The sequence below is a fragment of the Drosophila arizonae genome, chromosome 3 (genome assembly GCF_054131065.1).
Source record: "Drosophila arizonae isolate 15081-1271.41 chromosome 3, UAZ_ARI_1.0, whole genome shotgun sequence".
NCBI classification, from domain to species: Eukaryota; Metazoa; Arthropoda; class Insecta; order Diptera; family Drosophilidae; genus Drosophila; species Drosophila arizonae.
In genome coordinates this window covers 25,081,440-25,097,721 of record NC_142923.1, presented here as the reverse complement: position 1 = coordinate 25,097,721, position 16,282 = coordinate 25,081,440, and the positions used below count along the sequence as shown (strand labels likewise).

The 16,282-nt window shown below is 34.9% G+C and overlaps 2 protein-coding genes across 7 annotated transcripts in view; one reads left to right on the top strand and one right to left on the bottom strand.

The window, feature by feature from the left end:
• Positions 1–16,282, top strand: part of LOC108611584 (uncharacterized) — a 225,423-nt gene that overhangs the window by 200,979 nt on the left and 8,162 nt on the right. For all 6 annotated transcript variants that reach the window (XM_089465130.1, XM_089465129.1, XM_089465126.1 and 3 more), the window contains 6 exons: positions 1,449–1,598; positions 2,831–3,013; positions 3,082–3,220; positions 4,181–4,390; positions 10,105–11,117; positions 11,476–11,608. In XM_089465130.1, coding sequence (XP_089321256.1) covers positions 1,449–1,598; positions 2,831–3,013; positions 3,082–3,220; positions 4,181–4,390; positions 10,105–11,117; positions 11,476–11,608 — 1,828 coding nt within the window. The remainder of the gene's footprint in view (positions 1–1,448; positions 1,599–2,830; positions 3,014–3,081; positions 3,221–4,180; positions 4,391–10,104; positions 11,118–11,475; positions 11,609–16,282) is intronic.
• On the bottom strand, positions 13,098–15,861 carry LOC149269945 (odorant receptor 67a-like). The gene is made up of 4 exons (XM_089464624.1): positions 14,856–15,861; positions 14,592–14,793; positions 14,382–14,537; positions 13,098–14,323 (listed from the first exon to the last, which is right to left on the bottom strand). Exons 1-4 carry the CDS (start codon positions 15,653–15,655, stop codon positions 14,270–14,272), a joined length of 1,212 nt encoding a protein of 403 aa, XP_089320750.1. The 5' UTR covers positions 15,656–15,861; the 3' UTR covers positions 13,098–14,269.

Sequence of the window (16,282 nt, the reverse complement as noted above, 5' to 3'; positions counted from 1 at the left end):
ATTATGTAGTTCAATTTACTGCAATTTTTACATTCCCATTCGCGCGTTGTTTTAATGAAAATATTTCCAATATTTACTTCAATTTCTGGCAATTTACTTTAATTTACTGTAAAAAATTATATTATTTTATTACAAAATTTAATAATATATAAATTATATAAATATACTTTTTATGTGAAGAAGAAATAATATATATTGTTTGTATTATTTTAATTAGTATATAAATATATTATATTATATTTAATCATTTAAAAAATAGTATTAAATATATAAAGTATATCTTTCCAAAAATGTAATAATATTTAATTGATATAAACATATTTTTCATGTGAGAAAGAAATAATATATAATGTTTGTATATTACTTTAATTAATATACAAACATATTAAATTATATTATATTTTGATAATCAATTATAAATTTGATCATTAAAAAAATTATTATAAATAATAATAAACGAATAATAGTTTTATTGAAAAATATGAATTTGAAAATATTTATTTTACGAAATTCATTTTATTAAAAATACATTTATTTTTACATTTATTACATATATATTATATTATACTAATATACAATCTACTCTGTTATTATTATCAATTATTTAAAATTTTTTAAATATGTATACAAATATATATTTAATAATTATAAAAATAATAAATAAATGAATATCCATTATTTTATTGAAAAAAAGTAAATTTGGAAATATATATTATATGAAATTGAATATAATATTCATTTATTTTATATAAATATACAATTTATTGTCAATTATTTTCAATTTTGGAAATGGATTTACTACAATATTTACATTTTTATGTTTATTATTAAAGGCATTGTTTTCATATTCACTCTAAAAATATTTACTTAAATAACAATAATGATTTACTGTCATATCAGGAAGCCGTTAAGGTCTTTTGATATAAAACTGGCCATTAAAGCCAATATCTCGGCCACGGCAGACCTGAATCTCGCACATGTTAGGCGCTTAGCATAATTTCATAATTAGAAATAAAGGCAAAATGCAAATTTTGCAGCCCAAGTAAACATCATACTTCACTTTATGGTCGCTTGATTAATATACACTGGCAGGGGCAACCATTTCTTCGCTTCTTCAGTTTCCTTCCTTCTCTTTTTTTTGCCTTTCCTTCTAATGGAAAATTTACTTTATGGGCAAACATAAATAAAAAAAAAAAATAAAAAAAATGAATGCATAAAACAAGCGCACGCGCTCGCTTACTATAAAAATTGCTCATAAAAATTCCAGCTTGAAGGACTTTTCACAGGACCTGGCTGACTAGCAGCCTGACTGGATGTCGGTGTTGGCCTGTTGAGATGCCTTCGCCACTTTGCTGCACCGAGCTCAGGCTCCTTCAAGTGTCTCATTTAGCTAATTAAGAGTGGCCTGCCATGATTTAATCTAACCTGTGTGCACTTCTCTTTCGCAGCGAGGACCTATTCTCGGACCAACTCTACATGGACATCGGACTGTCCACGCGTCTGCTGCATATCATGGCCAATTCGACAATATTTGCTTCTGTGATCTCTTATAAGAATCTTAAAAGTTTTCTACCAAAAACTTACTACACGCGTGGCAGGTGGGTAGCAAAAAAAAAAAAAACATTTTTGAATAAGATTTTTTTTTAATATACGTTAGTAATCGGCTCAACTTTTTACTTTTCAGTTAATTAAAATAAGAAAAATATAATTAAATAATAATAAACTTTTTCGAAAAATTTGCATTAAATTTTATTTTAATTAATTATTTAAAACACAATCTCTCAGTTTAAAGAAAATATTTATCAAATGCTAACTTACATTCTCACATTTCCCACCCTGTTTCATTTTAATCCACTTTAAAAACAAAAAAATTGATTTTTTTTACAATTTCAGAGAAAAAAATTATTTTAAAATATTTTTCTTTTCACCAAATTTTTCCACACATAAAAACCGTGTTTTTAAATGTAATTTCAATTAATTATAGCTTGCTGCTAATTTAATTAATTGCATATTATAATCAAATAAGAGAATTTATTGCAGAATTATTTCACACGTTCCATCGACAGTTTTCCCAAACAAATTTTCTCGCTTTTCCCCATCAAGTTTAAACAACGAACGCAGTTTCATTTCAATGCATATCTGTAAAAATAATTCTGTGTAATGCCAAGTGTTGCCGCACTGGAGATTCCATCTTTCATAAGCGCATTAAAGCAGCTGCAAAAAGCACCATCGCAATGCTCTGTAAAGCTGTTAGTTTGTAAACAAAATGTAAATAAGCTGCAAGCAACATGTAACATGAGACAACAACAACAACAACAACAACAATTACTAAATATTTGCATGGCCAGAGTCGGAGCCAGAGCAGAGCTAGAGATTTGAATCTGGCATGAAATGGAAACTAGAAATAGTTGCCAATATGCAGACAAATGTTGATTAAATTATAATGAACCACAGAGACACATATGTGTGTGTGCCTGGGTGTGTGTGTGTGTGTGTGTTTGTGTGTGATGAGCTTAATGAACATGCACTCAACAGCTCGTTCTTGATGAGATTAGCTGAAATACCGAATGACAACTGCCACTGGGGCATGGCAATCAGCAGCTGTTATGGAATATTAAATATACTAAATAATACCAAAACTATGTGAGCAATAGTAGATGGCATAGGGATTGAAAAGAGGATTATAAGTATAAGCTTGTACAAAGATGAGAGGGAACATTTATAGCAACTGTTAGATAATTTAATTTGTAACTAGGCAAGGCAAATTAGTTAGGCTTTAATTAGTTAAGTATATTTTATCTTTACACTAAAGTCTACTCTCTGTTTACAGCGACCCCAAGGACTCGGACTATGTGCTGGCCTCGCGCATTATTCAAACTTGGCTGTTTCAATCGAATCGCTCGAATGACAACTTCCGCGAACCCCTTGACCTGTCCTTTGAAGCCGGCCACGTGGAGATTATATTCCAGCACGAGAGTGTGCCCAAAACGGGCGACTGGGTCGCCGTCTGCGGGTAAGCATATATTGTATAACATTTCAATGATTTCATCAGTAATATCAACTGGCCCCATGTGCGCCCAGGCACGACTACAAGGCATCGTTTGACTCCACCTGGCGCTCGGATCTCTGCATCACAAAGCATCTAATGGAGAACATCACCCGCTGCATCTGCCCGCTCTCCGGCACCTATGTGGTCATGCTGACCAAGAGGCAACCACACGTAAGTAAACAGAGAGCCCTAGCCAAGTTTATCACTCGAAACCTAATTCCCCAAAGCCACAATTTGAGAAATAGTCTCGCAGCATGCAATTACTGGCCAGCAGGAGAGCAATCACAGCCTCAAATCCAAATATTTAGGCAGGCAACATAATGTCTCTAATGGCTAAGAAATTAAATTCAAATTGATATGGCATGCATTTAATATTAAATATTTAGTTTCGTATTGTTTACTCTTGATGATTTTCAATATTTACATACATAAACAAAAATATATATTGGGAGTTCAATTTAAAGACATTCGAGCTCTGCACTTAAACTTAATTATGTTGACCTGCTAATTGACTTTTCATTTAATGTATCATACTTGTATTATTTTAATTTATATATCATTTAATATTCACTTACACTTGATTTTGGATAATAATTTGTAGAAAGCATTTAATATTAATTATTTATTTTTGTATTATTTCAATATATACATGCATAAATAGATAATTTTAACTGTGAGTTTAATTAAAAACTATTAATATTTCATATAGAATTGAAAGGATAAATGCTTATATATATTTATATTTTTTTAATTCATTTTTTTAATTTCTATTAACTGTTTATGTTTTATAGACGTTTGAAGTTGAAGTTAAAAATAAAAAATAAAACTGAATATCAATGTTACTTACTATATATATTTATATGTATATATATTATATTTGCTCATATTTTTATATGTGTTATACCCAATTATAAATATGTTTATTTAAATTCAATAAAGACCAAATATATATATATATCTATAATCATTTATATTTAATAAAATACATATAAATATTATTTGTATTTATTTTAAAATAATTTTTTTTTAATTTTGTGTGTTTAACGAATTCTTAATAAATACTTTTTAAATAAATATCATTCATAATAATAACATATATATATTTAATTTAATTGTTTTATCTCATTTCAGTCATCGCAGTCGCATACGCCCCAGCGGCCCATCTTTGTGATCGTGAGCTGCGCCCTCTGCCTGCTGCAATGCTGCTGCGCCTTTCTCATCCTGCTGCCCATTTGGTGCAATCGGAAATGCGCCGTCACCTTTCTCAAAATGCAGTTTTGCATCTCCACATCGAGCGTGATGCTCATCTATCTGTTGGGCTTTATGAAAATGCTGCCGGCGGTGAGTAGACTGTACAGACTGATAAATGTTTAGATATAAATTAAATAAATGAAAGCAGTTCATTGAGCACGAGTAACACGAAAAGCAGAAGTGAAGAGTTTTCGTGTTCATTTCAAATTTAATCAAGTCAAAAATTATAATTGTGAAATAACAGGAATTTGATTTCAATTCCCATTAAAAACTCTACTCAAACCAGAAAACGCAGAAAAATTCGTAGCATACTTTTAAGCATCGCGTGTTAAAACAAAAACTGCCATTGTGGTTCACCCTCTCTCTCTCTCTCTCTCTCACACACACACGAGCACCGCCTGCCGCAAATGGGCGACCAAGGCGAAAAATTTAATTACGGTGAAATAAATACTGAAATAAAGGCAAAACCAAAAATAAAAGCAATAAAAAAAAACAACAAAAGAAACCAAAAACCGAATGCAGCCTTAACAAACTGCAAAAACAAATATTAAAAAAAAAAATTTAACTTCATTCCATGCATAGTAAAAGCGTAGATTGAGTTACAGTTCTCCTATATACACTGTGCAGCAAAGCAGGAGCCGCTGCTTAAATGCAAAGTCAAATCGAAATTAGTTCTTAGGCCTTTCTATTTTTCTTGGTTTGTTAACTACAACAAAAAGCCATTTACCCGGCCCTAAATAACAATCAATGCCTTGTTGTATTTGCTCTTGGCTTAGAAACTCCGCAATATTCTAATTAGAAATTTTCGCAGGAATTCAAGCATGAATTCCACTTTTCATGAAAAGTAATCTGCCAAAATTCTCCCCAGTCCAATCACAATCACAATCACAATCATCATCATCATCACCAACATCATTTGCGAAAAGAAATTAGCTTGTCGTCTGGCAAATAATGCGCCAATAAATGTACGAAGTCAGGGCCCGGGATTTGTAAATATTATAATTTACAGTTCGTTACACAAAACCCATGAAATAACAGTGCGAAGGTGCTGAGCTGCCCGCCCACCTGTTGGCCTGTCGCACCGAATGAAAGGAAATTAAAAACCAACAGCCAACAACAGTTCTCCAGAGAATCAACTCGCTAAAGTCGAAATAAATATTAATAAAAGCGCAAATTTTCAATTTGCAAAGACCCTGAGCATATAAAATGCTTGAGATCGGTCCGAAGAGCCGTCAAAAACTCATTACCTTATGGAGCCTTTCAGTCCCAACAGAATCCACAAAATCTTTTGAATTATAAAGCGAAAAGTGCGCGTCTCAGCGAAATATACAAATTCATGCTCGCTAATCTCCAGAGGTAGCCTGGCCGAGCGAGCACAGCAAAGTGAAACAACGATGCGAAAATCTCTAACAAGATGTTACATTTCTGAATTAGTAATAAACTGGGCCGCAGCGCAAAGCACGAGCAAAGCCGGGGCGAAATAAATAAATGAAAAACAAATAAAACGCCAGCGCGACAATAAAAACTGAAAACACAATCGAAAATGTTTGTTAAGAAAAACCGACAAAAGTTGACAAAGAACGGAGGGGGAAAAGTCGCGCAGATAGATAGAGTGAGTGAGAGAGAATGTGAGATAAAAAGAGATAAAAACAAGGAAAAGAAGTAAAGTGATTTGGCTGACTCCGAAATACCCTGAACTTTTCCATAGAGCTGGCACTACAATGCTTTTATGCTTCTCTTACTCAAACAGAGAAATCAGCACAAGCACACACACGCACACATATATAGATAAGTTCGAGCTCAAATAACTGCGCAGTTGACGCTTGCGCTTCTTTATTGAATAACTGGAATTTTAAATGTTTTCATATGTATGTTAAAAATATATTTAAAATGCTAGAGATCTGCTCTTTAGTAAATACACCCATGCAGTTAAAATAGCAGTGCGATTAAGCACTATTTGATGGAGATCAAAGATAAATTCAACAGGAAGGAAATATGTGATGAACTCAACATTTTGGGGAACAATTTGATACGAATATTAAGATGACCATAATTTGTTATTTATTTATATAATTTAAATATATTTTTTAAACTAACTTAGAAGTTTATATTTTATTATTGATTTAAATATTGATTACATAGTTTTTCCAACATTTACTTCATAGTAAATGTATACATACATACAATTATTCGCTAAAGAGCAAGTCTCTCGTATTAAAAATAAATTTAGTAATTTAAGAAGAATTCTATAGTCTATATATATAAAAAAAAATAAATAAAATAAAAAATAAAAAAAATTTTGTATAAATATTAAATTTTCAGCTCTTAAAATAATAATTTAAGCCATGCTCTTTTCGATTTATATCAATTCTAAGGAAATTCATTGAAATGGCGGAGCATAACAGTGATAAATTCATAAAAAACTTCACTTCTCTAGCTTAGCGTGATCTCTACGTATATAAACCAAATTTATTGTTCGGTATTATTTAATTGAAAATTAATAGTTAATTGGTTAATTATGGACTTTCAAGAAAATAATTCAACTATGTTATACAAGATACTTATTAGTTTAAATACATCTTAAATCATACATATCTAATGTGATAAGGACAGATGAACGGAGAAACGTACAGACAAAAATATAGGAAGATTCCCAGCTTGTCGCCTAGATCACGAATAAATATATATATATATAAATATATTCTAGTACGTACCTGTCACATATACTCTCACAAAACCAATATACCCATTCTTACTTATCGCAGGGCTAAGAACTTATGGACAATCGTCAAACTACGCCCGCAAAACCCTGAAACAACACGTCGTGAAGCAAAGTAAAGACAAAGTTTCAAACGGAAGAGGGTGTGCGAGTGTGTGTGTGTGTGTGTATGTGTGTGTACAAGTGTGCGAGTGTATTCTAGTGCTCTAGTACTTAATGGCTGCACAAAACTCAACTCGACTCGACTCGACTCGACTCAAGTGCAATTCAAAGCAAACGCGTCCGAGTGCGAGTCCTGAGGCATCTGGCTGTCACAATTTGGCGGTGACGCGAGAGTCAGCAACAAGCGATAGGTCATGTATGTGTGTGTGTGAGTGTGTGTGAGAGTGTGTTCGTGTACATGTTTGCCACGTCTTCCATTTGGCATTTGAAATCAGCTCTTAATGAGCAGCTGACGCAAAGACGAATTTGCGGTCAGCGGGCAGTTGCTCAATGCCAAAAGCGCAGCAGATGCGTGCAAATTTATGAAAATGTGAAACAAGTGCAAATTAAAATTTCAATTAAAATAAAATAAAGGAAGAGGAAGAAGAAACATATTACAAACACGTGCACGCTGCAAAGACATATGCAAATTTCATATTGGTCGAAAGGACACGTGTCACAGCGTGTGGGCGGATGTTCGACGGCCACGCCCATGTCAGCGCGAACAATAAATAAAATTGAAATATATATTTGCATTTCACTCATGGCATATGTATTTGTGTATAAATACATACAATTTGCAGCGCCAGTTAAAAATACATAATAAATAACGCATACGCCAGGGAGTCCCAGGAGAGAGAGTGAGAGTGAGAGGGCGGGCTGCGAGCGAGCGAGACAGGCGAAAGCTTTCAAGCGCACTTAACTTATAATTTCGCATAAATACAAAGCGACGCCGTAAAATATTCGCGCTGAGAATTGAAAATTAAAAAGTTTACAAATTTATTTTACTGCAGTCGGGGCAGACAACAAAGTCGCTGACCTCCACGCTCAGATTCCAAGAAACCAAAAAGCAACAGTTACATTTAACAGTGCATGTGTGAGTGTGCGTGTGTGTGTGTGTGAGTGTTGAAAGAGAAATCCTGTTAATGTAATGAACTGTGGCTGCCATATTAAAGCCACAACATTTTGCTTTGGCTCCAACCACAGCTCAGCTTCGCTGAAAGCAGAAAAAAGTCACTGAATGCTATATTCTAATTCAATATCAGAGGGTCGTACACGTATTCAATGTCTATTAGCCTGCAATTTGGTTAGCGGTTATTGGCCACGTAACCACAAGCACAAACCAGATATGACAAAATATAATGAAATCATGCGCTGTGGCTTCTGGATGTGAGTGGAGTAAAATGAACTTTGTGGCTTAAGCATAAGCACAAGTCGAATGGCATTACATTCTGAATTAATTATGAATAGTTATGAATATTGGCAACTGGGTCAACTGTTTGATGAGCTGATAGAATATGCTGCAACTAATTGAAATTATGTCTCGGCTTGTATTCGTAAATATTCTACTTAGTAAGCAAATAAATAAGAAATTATTATAGCATTCAATTCTTCTTGCTATAAATATTTTTAAAAAATTAAATTAAATTAATATATAAATGCCATCCAAATAAAAATTCTCCAATTCATTATTCTTAAATATACACTATTTTATATATATTTTTATTATTTAACAATTTTTAGAGTTTAATTTAAAAACTAAATTTTTTTTAATAAAAAAGTAGACACAATTATTATTAAAAAACAAAACTAAATTAAAAGCCTTACTCAAATTAATATTATAATTTAATAATAATAATTGTATAATTTTATTATAATTAATAATTTTAATTTATTAATATACTATATATTATTCATATAGTGATTTAATTTTATATTATATTTTATAGTTAGGTTTATTTAATATTAAAAAAATAATTTTCAATAAATTTGTTTGTTCATATTCAAATATTCTAATTTGTATATTATTGTATTGTATTATTAGTTTACAGATTTTTCTTACATACAAAAGTAATATTTTTATTATTTTATAAACTCGCTTAGTAACTTATTTTATATTTTATATTACATATTATATATTCTAGTTAAGTTTATTAAATATTAAAAAATTAATTAAAATTAATAAATTAATTTAAAAAATTAATTTTTAAATAAATTTATTTTTGTCCAAATTAAAATATTCTAATATATAATATTTGCATACTAATTTCTATGATTCCAAAAACTTTTAATTTGTGCATTATTTTACTATAAATAATAGCAAAAATTATGAACTTACCTTGCCTGAATTGATATTATTTTATAGTTTTTCTTACATAAGCAAAAAATATTTTGAAAATATTTTATAATTTCGTATTTAATAGATGAATTTCTTTACATACCTCTTCAAACAAATCTCAAATCGCAGACCGCAGCAAGCAGTTCACATTTGCAAGCAAGCAGTTCGCAAGCAGTTCTCAATTCTTAGCCATGTGAAAAGCTTGTAATTAAAATAAGTTAGAGCTCTTTAAACAATTTATTAAAATGCATAGTTTACTTAATTATTATGAGTGTGAAACTTTTTAGAGGCTCGCGTGAATAAATCCAACTCTAAGAAAATCTCAGCTCTCCGAGTATTATGTTCCTTTTTATAGCGCTAATAAAACATTTTGCCATTTGGGCCAAAGCTGGGGCACAACTTTTTTTTATAACTTTTTAATAAGTGATGTCCAGTCATTTGTTGGGACTTTAATGAAATAATTTATGCTCGAGGCACGCGTGAAATTGTGATGTCATCTTTACGGCTGACAGAGCAGCGGGAAATCCCAGTAAATAGCTGTGAAATACATAAATACACATAAAAAAAAGAAACAGTCAAGTAAATATATGCTGGCTCGTAAATGCTATAACAGCAACTTTTGGTGTTGCTTTAGCTGTTGCTGTTGCTGTAAGGCGATGACAACTTTTTATATTTAATTAAAAATAATGATGTTGCAACGAAGTGGCTGCCAATCTCCCTTTTACTGGAGCGTTATTAATGCGCCTCATAATTTCCTCTTTGCAGAACTGGCATGCCATAATCAGCAGCTCGCTGGCCTCGCTGCTGCTGCTGGGCATCTCCACGCTGATTGCCATTGCGCTGGTCATACACACGGAGCTGGTGCCGAAGAAGTATCTGCAAATCGGCAGCAAACCACCGACACCCACCAAGCAAGCGGCGTCCAAGCGCCGCGAGAGTCTAAGTAATATTACGCAAATCAGCAGCGCTCAGTCTCCGGAGGCGAATGGCTCGAGTCGCAGTCGGAGTCGCAGTCAGAGCCGGAATCACCCACCGCCGAGTCGGGGCAGATCTGCCGCCGGCTCCTCGCTGCCATTGTCTAGCGGCTCAGCGGGCATACGCGGCGCCATCGGCATTAGCTGGCTGCTTCCGCTGCTGTTCGCCATTGCCGCACCGCTAATATGCAGCATCATAGGCAAATGGCCGCGCCACTGGTGGCCGGAGCTGGTCTGGACGGGCGGCAGGGCGCAGACGGCCGCGGATGCCGCCAGCGCGAACGGGGATGCGGGCGAGGAGTACGGCGAGGACGGCGGCGTCTACTATGCCACGCACTCGCTGCTCAATGCCGATAATTTACTGCTCGAGTCGGAGGCGCTGCTGGGCAATGCGACTGGTAGACGTCAGGCAGCTCCCACACTGGCTGAGCCGTCGGCCAATGCTCTCGCCACGCCAGCGTCATCAATCACAGTTGGCAGCGAGTCGAACTTGGCCGCTGTGACAGCTGCGGCATTGACTTGGCCGCAACAGCAGCTGCAGCAGCAGGAGGAGAAGCAGCCATCCGTTGGCTGGATTACGCCCGGACACGCCGCGGCATTCACTTCCGGCACATCGGCAACTCCATCGTCGTCGCCGTCGCCGTCGCTGAGTTTCATTCTGTTCGTTTGCATCGATTTGCTGTTCATTCTGCTCTTCTGTGCGCTGTTTGTCATTTTAATGAAGAAGCTCTTGTGGCTGTGGCACAAGAATCGCAATGTGCATGCCCATCCGCTGGACAAATTCAATATGGCACTGCGCAGGCGGTAAGTATTTGGATGTGGATGTGGATGAGGACGAGGACGAAAACGAGGACAAATCGAATCCTGCTCAGCTTTGCGCTGACAAACAACTATTACTATTAGCTAATGCATAGATAATGCTTTCTCAATATATATATGCATATATATATAGACTTTAGTTTGCTTTTGGTCCACCCCAAAATCTAATTTCCCTTTTGCTGTCCAAGCTGAAAATGTTAATAACTGCGACCAGACGACGAACATAAGCCATAAAATCAGCTCTCAAGCGGCTATGGAGACCACACACAACTCCCAATAAAAGCGATTTTAATTTCCTTTAACCTCCTTCTCCCTCTCTCTCTCTCTCTCTCTCTTTCTATAGACTTGGCCTACTTTATCGTGCCGGCGGTTTGCTGCTCGTAAAACTCTGCACCGATGGCTGCTTCATCGTCTACGTGAACTCAACGCCGGATACTTTATGGGCATATCCGTTTGGCATATCGTGCATAATATTGGTAAGTTCAGAGTTCGTATTTAATTAACCGAGCAGAAGACGTGCGCGTGCCACAGTGCGTATGCTTGATTGAGTTATGCGAGTGGCGTCAAGTATATTGTCCTGTCCTGTCCTCGCCTCCTCTCGACTTGTCGCTTGTCAACAAAACTATTTGGGGATTGGCGTCACTTAGGCAAAGTGTTATATCTTTGCTTCTCTTTGTTTATCATCTTTGGCAAGTCTTTGGCGGCCTTAGCTGCTCTCAGCTCAGCGTCTTCTGGCGCGTGCATATCTTATCAAAGCGCAAAGCCTGCATATTTTCACGCACGACTCACAAATTATGCATGCAGAATCAACTGAGACACTTGGCGCAGCGGCCGACACGCCCCCTGAGCGACCGCCTTAACCACTTTCACTGGCTGCATTAGGCTCTTACCTGGCTGCTACTGTGGTCGCTCTGCCTCTTATCAAAGTGGCTAAGAGAAGCCCTTTTATATATTTTTTTGTTTATGTATATTTACTTTGCTCTTGACATCGACTCCATTCGCTGAGCTTCCCATGTATTTTTTTATTTTTCACTCATTTAGTTTGTAAATTAGGTAAGTGCACCTGGGCTCAGCAAAGGCATTTACCTAAAAGCAACTGCCTGGCCCATGTATCTCTCTTATTTTGCATTATTTACAATTCTTTTGATTTTTGGAGTTACTAAGTTATTTTAACATGTTTCTTCGTAATGTTTTAGTAAGCAAAGGTATGCAAACTTTTTCTTTTATCAATCGGAAAAATTGCGTGTTTTTTTTTTTTTTTTTTAAATTTTGATGGTTGATTGACTATTTATAAAACTAAAAAAATATATATATATATCATAAGAAAAAGTCTTGGAATATTTGCGTAATTTTTTTGCAAATATACACTCTTAAAATAATTAATAAGAATAAGTTTAGTTTAATTCTATGCAGAGATCATACATAAATTTTTATTTTTATTGATTTATTAAATATCATATTCATTAAATTAATAATTAATAGTAACTAAATAAATAATAATACTTAAATAAATACAATATCACAAGTTGAAAAATTAATTTACTAAAAATAAGTACTTGTGTTTTATATTTAAATAATATAAAGAACAAATATATATAAAGTTGAAAAGCTAACTAAAAATATAATCTTAAGAAAATAAATTACTAAAACAAAATATTACTTATATTTTATTTCTTTTATATTTTTAGTAAATCAAGGTACTAAAATATAAGCAATTTAATCATATTTATTATTCATTTTCTATTGTTATTTTAAATATTTGTTAAGTAATGCCTTTGAACGGCAATAACATAAACGGCATAAAATATTTTTTATTTGACAATTTAATTTTTATTCATGAAATTATTGTTATTTTCTTAACTATTATTTATTGTATATATTTTCTATATATTATATATTTCTTATATTTTTCAGATAATTTTAGTAATTTATTCTTTATTCAATTTGGTTTATTATTCAAAATATCTCCAGCAGTTTTTTAATTTAAGTGATATTTTCAAAACTAAGTCTAAAGTCTCATACAAAACTATTGATAATGCAACGCGTATATAAACATCTCGTAAATAAGTAAATAAAGCAAACACAATGTAAATTTTAGAAATCAATTATGTATATTGCATTATATCTATCCATGATTCTGATTGCCCTAACTCGAATCATTAAAATATCCTAAACACGCAAATGTAAATCCGGCCAAATGTTGTGAGGCAGCCCCCACACACGCTGGATTCGGGCCGCCAAGAGTCCGAGCTGAGACTTTTAATATGACCATCAATTGGTATTTGGCATCGGCAGAGCGCCGACTGTGCCGGCCTCTGTTCATGTTTAATTATTTATAACAACATTTAGAGGACCGCAACACACGCACCTAGCCAACAGACCACACGAATCGGAAATGGACTGACTTCTGGAACGCAGCTGCTCGCACTGCAATGGATCGACTGGGGAATGGGAAGAGCTACGCTGATTATGTAATTAATTTCGCTGCGAATTTCAGACCTTGAATGCCGGAGCAACATCATTTAGTAGGAAACAAAACTGGGAACAGTTAATCTATCCGATTAAAGACAGATTTAGTGGGTAAACCCAATCGATATATTGGCTAATATTAGAGAGGGTTAAGGTAGAAAGATACGACATGAGAATTGATAGACTTTCATCTTTTTAATATATATGAATTATTATTATAATTATAATATTGAAAAAGTCTAGTATTTGATTGTGGAATGAATGAAAATATATAAAATGTAATTCTAATTTAATTTTCTATTATTTTTATTTTCAAGCATTTTTTGTAAAACTTCTATATAAAATATATTTTTATTTTATGTTGACTACAAGTGATATTTAGAACTACTTACTATAAGATTTTTAATTGAATATTTTATTTCTAATATCTACATTTTTTTCAAAAGAGAATTTCTACAATTTCTATATAAAATATATTTTTATAGTTTCAAATAAGAGCAAGTTATATGGTAAAGCTCTAGCTGGCATAATGTACCTAGTACCGTGCCCTTGCTCTTAGCGTACCATAGCGGGTACCGTACCGTACCTTGTACCATAGTATACCTCATATTGCGCCGTCCTATACAGATCTCTTTTATTTAACTCCATGCCAGCATCGGACTAAAACTTTACTGATACATGGTGCGTATCAGACAGAACAATCTATAGGACATTTTGAGGAACTGCATGGAATTTGTCGTAAGAAGTGTGTCTTCATAGCCTGTAACAGTATTTACATACCATAGTCATAGTCTCCATTGATATATCCAAAAATACTGTAGCCTTGAGGCAAACGATATTTTGGGCTCGTTTTGCGATGAAAACTAGCATTTTATTAAAGCGCGTATCGCCTGGCACCCAGTTCATCTCGTAAACAGCTGCAGTGACCCTCTGACTCTATAAGGTGTGCAAATGATTAAAATAGATCAGAATTAATATTGATGCACCCACCGAAACAATTAACCAATCACTGAAAAAGCAAATCAAATAGATTTCTGATATGGCCGAGATCATGAAGAGCGCCAGCTTAACTGTATGGTCGGCACTCAGGCCCAGGGTCATCTGAAAGCCCACGAAGCAAACCATCACCGAGGAGGTGAGAAAGTTCAAGAGCAAAGGCACTCCGAACACTGAATTCATTACATCCGAGAGTCTGTGAGAGATTAGAGTCTGTAATAAGTCTAATCCCCATCGAGATCAACTCGAGAGCCTTGCCTCAACAGTTTGTTGTGATAGCGAATCAATTCCCGCAGCGCTGCCAAGTCCTGGGCGTAGCCATCGGGCTCGCTGCCTGCTTGGATCTTAAACTCAGCCAGGGATTTCGAGAGGTAATCGAAATGCATGACTAGCTGCGTATTCACGGCGGTTATTGAGAGATCCGCCGAGATGTGGCCCGTGGTGGCAGTGTATGCGCCTCCGACCTGGAGTAGATACATGAGATAGTAGCTCCAATTGTCGTGGTAGTTCCAGGGCGACGTCCGAAAGAAGGGCATGCCCCTTTCCACATCCGGCACGTGGAGCAGCCAGTGTTGTATGGCGTATCGCACATAGGTATAGAAGCTATAGGTGACGACTAGCACCAGAAAGAGTCCGCTGAAGGAGCGAAATATGAAGCGGCAACGTTCCTTATAGTACAGCACGCGATAGTCGTCCTGCTCCTTGCGGACTGCAGCTGGAAAGATTGACTCCAGCTCGGCCACCAAATCGTTCAGCTTGGCCTTCTGACGCCACACGCTGGCCGTCTTCAGCTGGCTGACCAGGACGAAGCCCAGATAGCAAACCGTCATGCAGATCTCTACAATATGCTCGGGCTTATTGAAATAGAGCACGACATAGATGAACTCCATTAGGAAATTGAAATTCATGTTCAGCTGATTCAGCAGAAGGACACAGTACAGCCAGTGACTGGGCACTTTATTGAAGCTGGGCGACTCATAGGGATCCACGCCCAGCGTGTGGTAGAAGAACACGGGCAAACTCATAAAGTCATTGAAGGTGGCGAATTCCCCGGGCATGTTGTCTACGATAATATCCTCAACTAATCCACTCGAACTCTTGCGTGAAACTAACTGATGAGCTACTTGGACGTATAGCTACTATTTATGGATTTCTTTTGGCTGTATGTCAAAACCACAAAACTCTGTTTTGACCATTTATGAAGACCACAAAATTAATTATATATGCATAAATGTACTAAAGTCCTCTAATTATACGAGGAGAAAGGCAGTTCAGTATTTAGGAATGGGGAGGGGCAGAATACGCTGACAAGGCTTAATTAATGTTGAGGCAATGCTATAAACTAACAGACAGATTTACTGTAATTTATACATACATATTTACATACAGATATATAAATATTTATATATACATACATATACATAGGTGTTCAATGAGCTGCTCTTGATAGCTAAAATTTTAGTTAATTAATCAATTAATTTTTTAATAACTACACCTGGTCCAAAAGTTCATTTTGAAATGAAAAGATTTCCTACATTATGTAGTCTCATAAAGAAAAATAAATAAATATAAAATAAGAAATGCCCTATTATTATAAATTTAAAAAATTTATGCAGCGAGTAAATAGAGTCGTCCGAGTCGATCCAACCATATTCGTCTGTCAGACTGTCCATAAGAGTGTAGCC